We start from the raw sequence: 12,957 nt of genomic DNA on the forward strand, positions 1-12,957 counted from the left end.
CATTGTTGAAAATTTCGCGATAATCGAGTTCAAATATCTACCGCTTCCAAAACACAGTGGTGGTTAAAAGGAAGTGTAAAACTCACATTTTCAGTTAGTTTAATATGAATATGTATATTTTACTGAGCTGTTTTCCTTTTGTGGTGCAGTGGGCGAGATTCAGCATTCAGATTTTTTTTAAATCTTACCCTGAAATAGATTCACTTATTATATAATTTATCTGTATGATTTTTGGAAAATTTATTGGTGTGAAGTAACATGAGGGTGAAGGATAAGTTGAAGTTTGGTAGATTGTATAGTTGTAGCATATATATATATATTAGATAATATTTTAATATATAATATTAGAAATATATAATATAATATTACTATATTAATATATATTAATATATTATATATTAAAATATTATCTAATATATATTAATATAGTAATATTATATTATATATATATTTCTAATATTATATATTAAAATATTATCTAATATATATATTAATATAGTAATATTATATCTATGCTACAACTATACAATCTACCAAACTTCAATTTATCTTTCACCCTCATGTTACTTCACGCCAATAAATTTTCCAAAAATCATACAGATAAATTATATAATAAATAAATCCATTTCAGGGTAAGATTTAAAAAAAAATCTGCTATGCTGAATCTCGCCCACTGCACCACAAAAGGAAAACAGCTCTGCCTATAACTGAATTAACTGTACCTACACTAATATACCATAAGAATTGTATATTATTATCTTCTATTTTTTGTGATTATTATTTTCTTCTATTTTTTCTGATTTATCTGATAATTCCCTTTTTCATCCTCGACTTTTTCATGTACTTGGCGTGATTTTTTTACTTTCTTGAAGTTTAACTATACACTAATTTACCAAAAGTTGGGGCTATAATTAACAACTATTACTATTATTATTCTACCTATTCTCCGTTTCCCCATTCTACCCACCTCCATATCCCATTGATACAGACCATCGCGAAACCAAACATCGCGGAGCCATTCATCCCCCACATCCACCGTCCTCCCAATTAATTCAGCCGGCCGAACGTCCCGTAATTGGCCGAGATCGGTCTGGCGAGCTAGAATTCATTACCGAGTTCGATCGACATTGATATTCCATGTATCACCGTCTGTCTGGTCGTCTCGCAGGCATCCGCGATTGTTCCCGTTGCTTTCTTTCTCGTTGCACAATGGTGGCTGAGATGCACGCCGTTTTACCGTTTCCCAGGTGTGCACGTTACATATGTAACGGGCGCATCTCGAAGAAGGTCGGCCTCATAACGGGCGATGACTCGGGCAACTGGCCATTCGGTTTTCACTCTTTTTCCAGCCGGTGGCCGGCGATCACCGATCGTCCCCGATTTTCTCTTTTTACATACCCGGGTTTTATCAGCCGCATCGCGCCGTGTCATAACGTTTTATGTACTTCGATTGCTCAGCGACTGGCCGCGGCCGGTTCGGTTCTTCCTCGATCGCTCGGACGTGATTTCTCCGCGAGCCTCTTGGTGTTCCCATTCCTGTCGCGTCTGCATCTCGTCCGGTTCCCGTTCGACCCTTTCTTTTCTGCTCGATTTCGATTCTGTGACGTTGATGGCCGTTCTGATACTTGCCCCGAGGGGTCGGTGTACATATATTCCATGGGCATGTTGCTGAGAAGGATACATAATTTATTTTCGCTGTCACGAGGTGTGATCAATGTGGCAGTAATTTAGTGTATTTGTAGGCGATCTTTATCGTCATGGGTTGGTAACGACGTGGTGATTATACTAGTCACGAGGTGTCTAGGAGGACGACGTGTTAATCCTTTTCGTCTGGTGTCCATTGCAATGTAGTAATAAGGCGTTTTGATGGATGTGCAATTTTTAAAAATTTTTTTTTTAGATTTATGTGACTGTTCCCACATGGAGTGCCATGCCTAGTCAAAGGAGAAGTGTTTTTACCATGTTTAAGATACAGTTTAACTTTTTCGCTGCGTATTTAAATTTTCGCAGAATTCTTGAAAAGTATTAATTTTACACGAATAAAAAGAGTTTTTAATTTTTAAAAATGATGCTTCGAGAGACGACGACCATCGACAAGTTTCCCGAATACGCTTGTAGGCCGCCCGTGAGCAGAGACGTACGGGCGCGGGACCACGGCTCGCGAGGCCCGCGCTTAACAACGCGTCCGTTGATTTCTGCGGCCGCGGACAGTAACGATCGGGTATAAATTAGAGGCCCGCAAAGGCATTTCCTTCTTCGCTGCTCCGAGAGAGCAACGGCCACTCTCGGAGAGCTTAGGGGCCCCGGCAGGAGAGTTCGGCGATAATACCTGGGCGCCTGCTCGGAGGGAGAACGCGCTAGAGTCTAATCGTGGACAATCGACCGATACGAAGAGTACGGTGATAATACCTGGACGCCTATCGGTCCAGAGAGTACAGACCATCTCATTAGAAGAGAGAGGAGAGTGCGGGGGAATATTCCTGGACGCCCGGTCCATGTGGAGAGCTCGGCGACAATACCTGGACACCAATCGATCGGGAGAGTACAGAGTAACTCCTGGACGCCTCCGTAGAATAAACTCAAGTGTCGCGTGCATACAGTGACTCGCATTAATATTCGGACACTTTTTGAATCGCATAACTTTTTTAGAATTGGTCCAAACGACTTGAGTTTTTTTGAGAAGCTAGAAGGATTAGTTTGCTAAATGACGTATTTTGTCGTTTTGAAAAAAAATGTATTTGGTCGGAATAGCGAAAAGAATAGTAAAGGTCGATTTTTAAACTTTTTTCTGTCAGCTTGTAATGAAAATTCAAAAAAAAAAACCGTTTGTGGATTGCAGTAAGTTGTATACGTGCCTAAAATTTCATCAAAATCGGTTAACGTTGCTCCGAGCTACAAACGTTTAAAGATCGCAAAAACGCTGATTTCGGGAATTTTCGCGATTCTTAAAAATCGACCTTTACTATTCTTTTCGCTATTCCAACCAAATACATTTTTTTCAAAACGATAAAACGCGTCAGTTAGCAAACTAATCCTTTTAGCTTCTCAAAATAACTCAAGTCGTTTGGACGAATTCTAAAAAACTTATGCGATTTTAAAAAGTGTCCGAATATTAATGCGAGTCACTGTAGATGGAAGCTAGAAGATTGTTGTAAAGCAGGGAAGGGAAATGCATTGTGGATGAACTTTACTTGCCTGTGTACTTTATTTGATCCGTTTTGAAACGGGAAACGCGACGACTTATGGAAGAACCTAATACGACCGTGATTCGACTCCATTTCCGTATTCCACTCGTTCAGAGGTGCACGACAGGTGGCTCGAATTCCCACGCAATCGTTTCACGGTAATCCAATTACAGATTTTCCGTGGCAGTCGTTAACACGAATTCTCGACGCGAGGCCTCCGGTTGCTGCGCATACGATTAACACAGATGGCTAGCATTCAGTTCGCACACGATAAAGAAAAGAAGAACGGGAAGGATAATTAGGGAACACTGTTTAATCCCGAAGGAAGACTTGCAGTGATCTTAGATGGAGTTTTGAAATTTTATTAAAAGAATTCTGCCGAAGAATTGGTAAAACGCAACAGTAGGACCCAACTGCTGACGAACTAAACCCTCAAGCAGAAATAAGTCATAATTATAAAATAGCTTCCTTTCAATAAAAACTTTGTTAAAAAAAAATCAAGTTTGAAGATCTAAAAATCGGTTCCACCTACCAATCGATTTTCTAAATGATCAAAACCCATTTGAAGGAAGTTATTCTACAATTTCGACTAATTTATGCACAACGATTTATTCGCCCCTTTCTAGTACCTGTGCTTAACGATTCTCGGAGCACCGAGTTTCTTTGGAAATTTTTGCTTCCGGCATTTACATCATTTGCCATTTGAGCCCCTCAATTACAAACAGTACTGCGTTGCAGCTGTAGATCTTGATACAAAGCGCAGTCCTCGAGAAGTCTGGTTCCCAAGAAAATCCAGGCCATTCCCGGTGGTGGCCTGAACCGTAGCCAGCTGAGAACAAACTTCCTGAAGAGTGCCTCAGCCATCTGTCTGCTTGACTGATCGGTCAACGTACTCTTCGACAATCCTCGCTACTTATTCGCGACAGACGCGAACCTACACGCCGAGATAGGATCTTATCTGAACGCAGGATCCTTGTCTCTCCCCCTCGTCACACGGAATCGCTTAACCCTGCGCGCTCCGAATAGCGTTTCTACGCATCGCGTGTTCCTCATTCGCTGCGCGTTAATCGAACGGGGCGAACGTTATGGGATAGATGCTCCGGAGATTAGCTCCCGATGCTTTGTTACAACGAGATTTTTCTGCGCGGATAGTGTCCACGTTGCGTCATTGAATCATAAGGATTGGAAAGTAGCCCTGAAGGGATGATGCTTGTTTAAATGATCGCTAGGATAGATAAGGGAGTTTGAAGAGTGTCACTTTCTGCAGGATAGTTAGTCTCCGCTGGCTTGATACAGTGACTGACAGGCTTGTTCATGAAGTATTGTGTATTCAGATTTTTATTTAATGGGTAAAAAAGATCGATTTTTTTTCTGCGGTTGTTTGTGGTAGCCACGTGTCTTAGAAGTATTTTAAACAAGATTCCATTGAAAAATTCGAAAAATTGAGAGAGTTACAGCGTAAGAAGTAAGTGCAGGGGCCAATACAGGTAATTAGCATTTAGGATGCATTTACAGAGAAAATCAGTTTTGTTATTATCAATCACCACCAATTACTCTGAAGAAATAACAACACATTATATACTTTTGTCTCCAATTACACATCGGACAAATATATCGGGTGGAAATAGAGGAGAAGACGGGAGCTGTTAGATATAACTTATCCTTATTAGAATTTCTCTTATTTGCTCACCAAACAAGCGATACAATGCAGGCGTTTAATAATCGATTTAAGTATAGTTAAATAACTTTGAAAACACTTGTGTGATGTGAATATAACACTTGCGTGTTATAAAATAAAATCTAAAAATAGCCGAATCTTCGGGGTTTAATTTCACCCCCTTAGAGTGATTTTGGGCAGCAAGAAAAAAATGCGTTGTAATCAGAAGGAAATCCCCTACATATCCACAAGGTTTTAGAATTTTTAGAATTTTCGGGTTCGGTATCTTCCCGTGGTAGAAGGTACAAGACGTGCGGAACTTAAAAAATTCCAACATATCTTGAAGTATGAAAAATGCTAGATAAAAGATATTAACTAAGGATGTCACAATAAATCATCAAGCTTTTCGCAACCCATTGATCCAATGCCCAATCAAGTCCTCCGCTTCCACGCGCTTAACGATTTGTAATACCAACTTTGCTGACCTAAATGACCACCACCGAACAGGAAGCATCCTAGGAATCCGTAAGAGGTCATCTTCTCAATCACTACGAGCCTCTCCTCTGCTGCACAATTTACAGCCGAAAGAAATAAATACACCGAATTGCTCTGAACGTAGACAAGACGACTGGCTCGAGCAAGTAATTAGGACACAATCCCCAATGGTAAGAAGCATTAACGTAACGCATTAAACCGCAATTAGTATGCCTCCTTGGAACACTGTCCCAGTTTCAGTATTGCTCGCCTCGTTACAATACCGCTCGTTAATTAAACACGCCTGAACGCCAAGATTCTTTCCGCTACCCTTCCCGAGCTTCCTCCTCCTTCCGAAACGGGCCTCCTCCGCGGCAGCTCTTTATATCGGCAGCGATTTTTTGCACCGCCGACGGAGCGTGCGGAAGGATTCATGCGCGTAACGAGACAGCCACCGGCCATTGCGTTTCGTAAAGCGGGTTAATGACAGCTTTATAGCGACGAACGACGAACGCGTGAGACATTTAGCTCGCCTCGTACCACCGTTGCCCCGCCGTCTACACGCTTCGACGGTAATACGGTTTTCGAGCAGTTCCGTCAGATCTCAACGGTAACGCGATCGCTCCGATCTGACGCACCTCTTCGGATGCTTCGTGGAGTGTCTTGAGTAGGTATCGCGATCTTAGACGTCGCGTCGTGCATCGTTTCGGCATCACTGTCGATTACCTTCGGATTTCGCGCTTCGTAGATATACAGGGTGGGCCAATAAGAATTACAGTAAATTCTCGTTGTAAGATCAGCACTGGGGACCGAGCAGAGCCGTAACCCGGGAATTCACTTGGAAACTGAGCTGTGCTACTTTTAAAAAGTCAGCTTTAATTCATCCTCATGGAACCATTTCCACCAAAAGCTAAGCTAAGCTGTGCTATGTTTTTTTTTTATGGTTTATAACCCAGCCAGACATGGCATGGCTTAGCTTCCGGGTGGATTCCCGGCTTTACAGCGTAAGTAGCGCAAGCAATTAGCACCGCGTGTCGGCTGGAGCGGGTGTCTAGAATGTTTTGTCGATAGCAGCAGTCGAAGAAAAGGGCAGCGAGTGAGAAAGAAGGGGGTGCGAATGAGAACGAATGAACGTCGTATTTTACGCTTGCCTCGCTCCCAGGGGATCTTCCCAGTTAGGAGGGATGGAGATGATCATAAAACGAATAAACTCTGGCGAACTTAGAGCGAGAATTTACTGTACCACCTTGAATGTCTCTATTTCTAGTAAGAGAAGAATCGCTTGTAAGTGACTTCAGCTGCAAAATAAATCGTTGCGAACTTAATTATTTTCATTAGACTGATAAAAATCATTTTACTATTCAATTTATTCGGACTTTTCAATTCATTGCTCCTTTCAAGCCAAACAATTTTATTGCAACGTTTTTTCTCTTACTTTCATGGTTCTAGAAATATTCAAGGTGATAACTCTTAGTGGTTCATCGTGTATAATGGTTAAAAACAGTAGTGCCTTGTCAATAAGTTGAGAGCTCCAGGGCGTACTCGACGCAGTTTTTAGACAATAATAGGTACTCTAAAAGTCGAGTTCCCTAGCCGCGATCGGCGGGCACGGCCGTGGCCCGCCTCGGCGGCCAAACTCCGGCCGCGCAGTGTTCAGAGTCCCACTTTGTTTCGAGCACACTTGGAAAAGTCTACGGTCGAGCATTCATACCTGTTTCAGAAATGAAATAATTTTTTATTCTTTAACGTATCGATATGGAATTGACGCCAATGGATTCCTTATGTTTTTCCCATGAAAATCATACGAAATTTCATGTAAGTCGGACTATTATTAACGAAGACAACTCGAAATGATATAAATTAATTTTTCGTAATTCTTTAGTCGCCACGGCGCACAGTGGTTCGAGTATACTACATGCTAGCTGGACAAAATTATTTTTTCGCGGTATTGGATTTATATGGGGTTGAAATTGTATCACAGTTTATTAATTCACCAAAAATATCAATAAAATAAAAATATGACTAATTCAATAAAGGAAAAAGAACAAAACGACAGTAGATATTGTGCTTTAACTATAATTATCAGTTATAACATTATAATTATTCCTGTAATTTCTAAGTTCTCTATGGAATTTTTAAAAAACTTTCGAGCCACAGTTGACTCACCTAACAAAAAATGGCTATTAAAACAGTATTTTACTATGTGTTCCACGTCGTTCCACGCAACAAGGGTTGAATGTACGGAAGGTAGAGACTTTCTATTTTTTTTTAATCACACGATCGATCTGCAAAAATTTGCAAAACTATATTTTGTGAATTTTTTTCGAGTACGACGCTCGGCAGGATAAGTGTGCCTTATAACAATTAATTTCTTGTTAATTACATTACATTATAGAGTCTGAAATATAACAACAGTTCTAGAAGCCCTTCAACTGGGCCTTAAGTTACTCACTACGTGTATCAAAGCGGGGAGTAGCAAGTAGTATATCATTAAACTTACAATCAGACAGAATCGAAGGAAAAGGTTACACGGGGGTCAATTATTCAGACTTTACGATCAGAAGTTATAGAATAATCAGCAGAAGATTATAGCGTCGATCCTATCGCTAAGGTGCCAAGGAAACGCCGCCGCGAAAGAATTTCCCATGGGAATCTGATCGAAACCGCAGGCTTCCTTATAGAAACTGGCTTTGAATAGATTGTTATTGTTCCAACAGAGAAACGCAGCAACGGAAGTGAGAAAGCATCGGCGCAAATTAGATGCGCTGATAAATACAAATTGCTGTATCACTCATTGTAAAGTCAAATCTGCGCTTTCGATTAAACGCAGCCACGCAGGTTTCCCGTATCCGATTGATGGATGGTTATTGCACAATGCGTGGACGCGCGTGCGTGTGTCGTCTCGCGTTTCACGGTGATTAATATTGTTTGTAAAGGGATAATGAGGATGAACACTGCAATGATGCATCGTGCCAAGTGTAATACAATGCTAGTATATTCTTGGGGGATTGAAAACTGCTCTCCAGGGCTGCCGCGTGTCGAATAGCGCTATAAATGCTGCAGAAGGTGCGTCGGTGGGAAACTTAAACCTCGGAGAAGATGAAGCTTGTAGAAACACTTGCTCGGAATTTTCGAATGATTTTTACAAGAAGAAGCATGCTTCTGTAGAATCTATATTGTACAATCTTATAGACACTCTCGTATTTGTGAAATGTCTACCTTTACTGCGAAGACGCGATGTCCGTTTGGGTAATGGACGATTCCACTTGGACTAGAATCTGCTTGGACTCCTTCTGAAACAGAAAGTTAAACCCAGATTGTTATCGGAGTCAACGAGGTGGCGTTATTTTTACTTGCGATATTTAGTGAATTCTTATTGCAGTCTACATTGTTCTAGCAAATAATGTTGGTTGTAAACATCGAGGCAAAAATAAAATTAGGGGTAACATCGAGGCAGAAATGAAATTAGGGCTAATGTCGATATCGGGATTTAGCAGGAGAAAAGGTAAGTAGGATAAATAAACATGTTGCAAAGAGGAATGTACTGATATTATTCAAACACTGTGAAAGGAGCCAGAATACACGAAACGTGCAATGCCGCCTTATAATTTCCAAAAGTTTCAGTGACACATGTAGCGAGATATCGTGATGTGTTGTTGATGATAGTAAGCATCTAACTTAATTAAATTAGCATTATTGTAACATCACTGTAATATCCTTAACACCATATAATGACACTTGAAATGCTAAATGCTATTGAATATTGAAATACCTAATTATGAACCAAATAGAATAATGATTGATTACTAAAATATTTAATTATTCGATTGGATATTAATATTATTAAATATTCGATTGGATATTAATATTATTAAATATTCGATTGGATATTAATATTATTAAATATTCGATTGAATATTAATATTATTAAATATTCGATTGGATATTAATATTATTAAATATTCAGATTCGCAGCCGTTCTAATCTTTTAAATATTAGCGCATAAAATAATGGGAGTGTGACTTTGTGTAGTATCATTCCACTAATGAGAAGATTACACGAACTGTATAAATTTTCAGACCAAGGTAACTGTTCTTATATTTCCATTCCTGAAACATTGCATCTTTTGAAATAGGCGCCTCGCTCTTTAACAGGAAGATGAAGGATAAAAATAGAAGGATTATACACTTATATGACATTTGCATTTAAAGGAACGTTGAAAGGGGTCATATTCTGCTGGATCGGGATGGGCAATTCAATTTATTACCAGCGTGAAAAGGATTTCCGGAAATCCCGAACGATTAAACTCGTTCTCATTTCGCCCGTTCAGCCAGCGAAATCGCGAAGCTATCGAGAGCCAAGGTAGAAAGTGCTCAGAATCAAATCGAGTTGCAGGGAAGCTCCAAATTAATCGACGTTCACCAGGAAGAATTCGATTCATCTCGGCATTTAAACCGATGCCTTTCTCCCATTAACGCAACTTTATATCTCCTGGCGATGGCACGTTCCGCGGGATTCTATGTAGCTGGAAAAAAAATCCTTAAACCCTAATTTACGCGCGAACACGTGGAGAACGTGCTCGGAAAGTCGTTATCAAATCATTCGCGCTTACGGCAACTTCCTGTTCATCAACTTCTTCGGCTCGAAACGTAACAGTTCGAATATTCACTGACTCTAATCGGAGAGTTCAGATAGTAAACGATCTAAATGCCAAAGAAATAAAAAATTATTCTTTTAGTGGAAAATTATGTACAGTTCGTACTGTAAACGGTGGTAAACGCTGTCAGTACTAGAATAATTTATTTAAATTTCTAGGGCGGTCGCGAGATAAGGCTGAGGTCAAAAGTACCAAACGACTCGAAAAGAAGGTACTGAAAATTTTCACTTCTGGCGCTTGAACCATTTTCCATTTTAAATCCTGAATAATTAAAGACCTTGCAGCAACAGGGGTCCAGCTCCATCTTTAGCAACTTGGAGTAAAATAGAAAAAAAAACTGTTTACAAAAATTATTGCTTTGACTTAAACAGAGAACACTAATTGAGAAACCTGTCTGCCAAAAATTATTGAAGCCCATTTGAAAAAAAATTTAGATAGAAAAATATATGTTTTTGTTGAAAAATTTATTTAGATATTATAAGTACGTATTTTATTAAAAATTATGTATGTATTTGTTTTATTTATAATATGTCAGACTGTTCTTGTAAACAAAGTTCCTTTAAAAACACATTTTCAGAAGAAAATGAGTTTAGGTTAGTGACACAAAGTACAAAGTTACAAAGTACAAATTATTAACATTAAGCTTGTATTAATGAAATATATTTAAAAAAAAATAGTTTAAAAGTTCTAATAAAGCTGATTTTATAATTATATCCTTCATTAAAACACGTATTTTATTTCTGCTCACTTTACCCCAGAGAGTAGCTCACTTTACCCCATATATAAAGTGGTCGATTTTGCATTTTCTTTTCAAGTTGAATTTTAATATACTTTAAGTTTATTTTAAATATTGATATTCGTCATTTATCAATAGTAATGTTCAAATTATATTATAAATCTATTTTCACGCATTTTTATTGAAAGGGAAAAATTTTATTCGACTTCAAACATTTTTCGTCCCACTTTGCCCCGGTCTCCCCTATATCACACCCCTTAGCTCCAAAATTGTAAAAAAAAGGAGCTGCACCCCTCTTGCTGCAAGATCCTCAATCATGAAAATCACTACCTTGCTTTTGCTTCTTGACGGCTAGGTTAATATCCTTTTTCCTACTCATCGATTCTAGATTGTAATAACCAATATACTTGACCGTAATCTTGATACCAGGAATAAGACTACAGGCATGACGTGCTCGAAGAAACGCGACGCCCTTTCGTGAACAAATTTCTCGGTAAGTCTAACAACTGTTACACCCAACCGCCATTGTCCTGATGCAGATATCTTCGAGGAGTCAGTGACTGCGACGACACAGCCAAGCGTTACGTAATGTCTCTATCACGGCGTGATCGCCGACGTTGTGTAACTAGATTGCTCGTTAACTAATTCCTCATTTAATCCAATGCAATCCGAGGGAATCAGACTACAAACAGAAACGCCAGAAAAATGGGGGATTAACCGGGGATCGTGCCATAAAGCAAATGGATCGTAGACCTTATTAAGGATCGGCCCGGATGATCTCGCGAGATTAGATTTAACAGGTTGGATCAGCGTTTGCAGAGAAGTTGAAGAGACTCGTATCCAAGTGGCGATTCTTCTTTCGGTTTCCTTTCCTTTTACGATGATGGGAGCGGCAACTTTCTAGATGTTCGATGGCCGCCTCCAGGGCACTCGACTCCGGCCTGAAGATCGTTGATCTTGGCCGAGATCCTCGCCAACCTCTTAATCACCGCGATCGAGCTTCGACGTCTCATTAACGGGAGCGCTGCCCAACCGTTGCCCTGTCGAGCGCGCATTACATCTGCTCGCGAAATTAATTTATTTAAAAAAAAAGGTGGATTTGAAACATTTCCTTTGATCTTCGCGTGACATTGTTTTATACTACCAGGTTTGTATTTAAATATTTACACCCTGATTTTTATGAAATGTGAACGTGACTTTTGGAAAAACCAGAGTTTAAATAGTTTAAGAGTTTTTGTTGAATTAAAAGTTTGTTAAGGGTTTCCTGTAAATTAATTGATTCAAAAGCGAAGGGAAGTCATTATTTGAATTTCTATATAGCGTAGTTTGTTTAAATGTTGACAATCTTCTCGAACACTTTTAGTTGATGCAATTGATATTCACCTTTTTTCTGCGTCGATGTGGGAGCAAATTCTTTTTTCTCGTAGGAAGAATTAAGGGGATGATTGAAAAGATTGAATTATGAGCAATTAAGAATGATTTGCAAGAGCTTTGAGACTCTGGTTAGTTTCAGAATTCAATTAGACACCACAGTCCGAAAGTTCACTAATTTTAAACAATAAAATTCGGAATTTAAAAGAAAGCTGTTCTGCTTAAAAATCAAAGTGATATTAAATTTTATCCCACAGAGACTCTTCTTAATAGCTCGCAGAGCCTTCTCAGTGCAGGCACCGACTTAAATTAAATATAATTGTAAAGTTCCAGGGAGTACGCTCCATCGAAGGAAAATAAATAAGTAAATTCGAAGGGAAAGTGAGAAAATAATGCAACAATGGAAGGTCGCAGAGGACGCGTGAAATTGCCGATTTCGAGGCGCATTGAACCGGGTGAAAGTAATTTCCAGTCAACGCTCAGCAGACCTAACGAAGGAGAAAGCAGATCGAATGGATTCCCCTCGTGACCGCGTGCACGAAAATCTCGCTCTGCCTTCAATTATATCATACGCTCGCCCATGCCTTCCCTCTTAACGACCGGCGTCGCTCGACGAAATCCCGCGTTTCGAGTAACGAATCCCAGCTAATTACAGTTTGGCGAAGATCGAGGAGCCGTTAAGGGCTCGGAGCGAAATCCACTGGATCTGATAAGTCGTCGGCGAGATCGACAATCTGGACGCTTATAATCAGGTACAAGCAACCCCTGGAGCCACATTAGGTGGCCATCGTACCCGTAATTAACAGAATTGAATTAACCATCGGGCGAAGGCAGCGAGAAAATGCCCGCGGCGAAAGTCCGCGGATAAGACAGCTGA

The 12,957-nt window shown here is 39.8% G+C and overlaps 1 protein-coding gene across 3 annotated transcripts in view; it reads right to left on the reverse strand.

The window, feature by feature from the left end:
- Positions 1-12,957, reverse strand: part of Pip (heparan sulfate 2-O-sulfotransferase pipe) — a 118,206-nt gene that overhangs the window by 10,997 nt on the left and 94,252 nt on the right. For 2 of the 3 annotated variants that reach the window (XM_076827108.1, XM_076826944.1), the window contains exon 3: positions 8,536-8,609. In XM_076827108.1, coding sequence (XP_076683223.1) covers positions 8,536-8,609 — 74 coding nt within the window. The remainder of the gene's footprint in view (positions 1-8,535; positions 8,610-12,957) is intronic. The other variant, XM_076827027.1, reaches the window with a different exon arrangement.

The sequence above is a fragment of the Andrena cerasifolii genome, chromosome 1, assembly GCF_050908995.1.
Source record: "Andrena cerasifolii isolate SP2316 chromosome 1, iyAndCera1_principal, whole genome shotgun sequence".
NCBI lineage: Eukaryota > Metazoa > Arthropoda > Insecta > Hymenoptera > Andrenidae > Andrena > Andrena cerasifolii.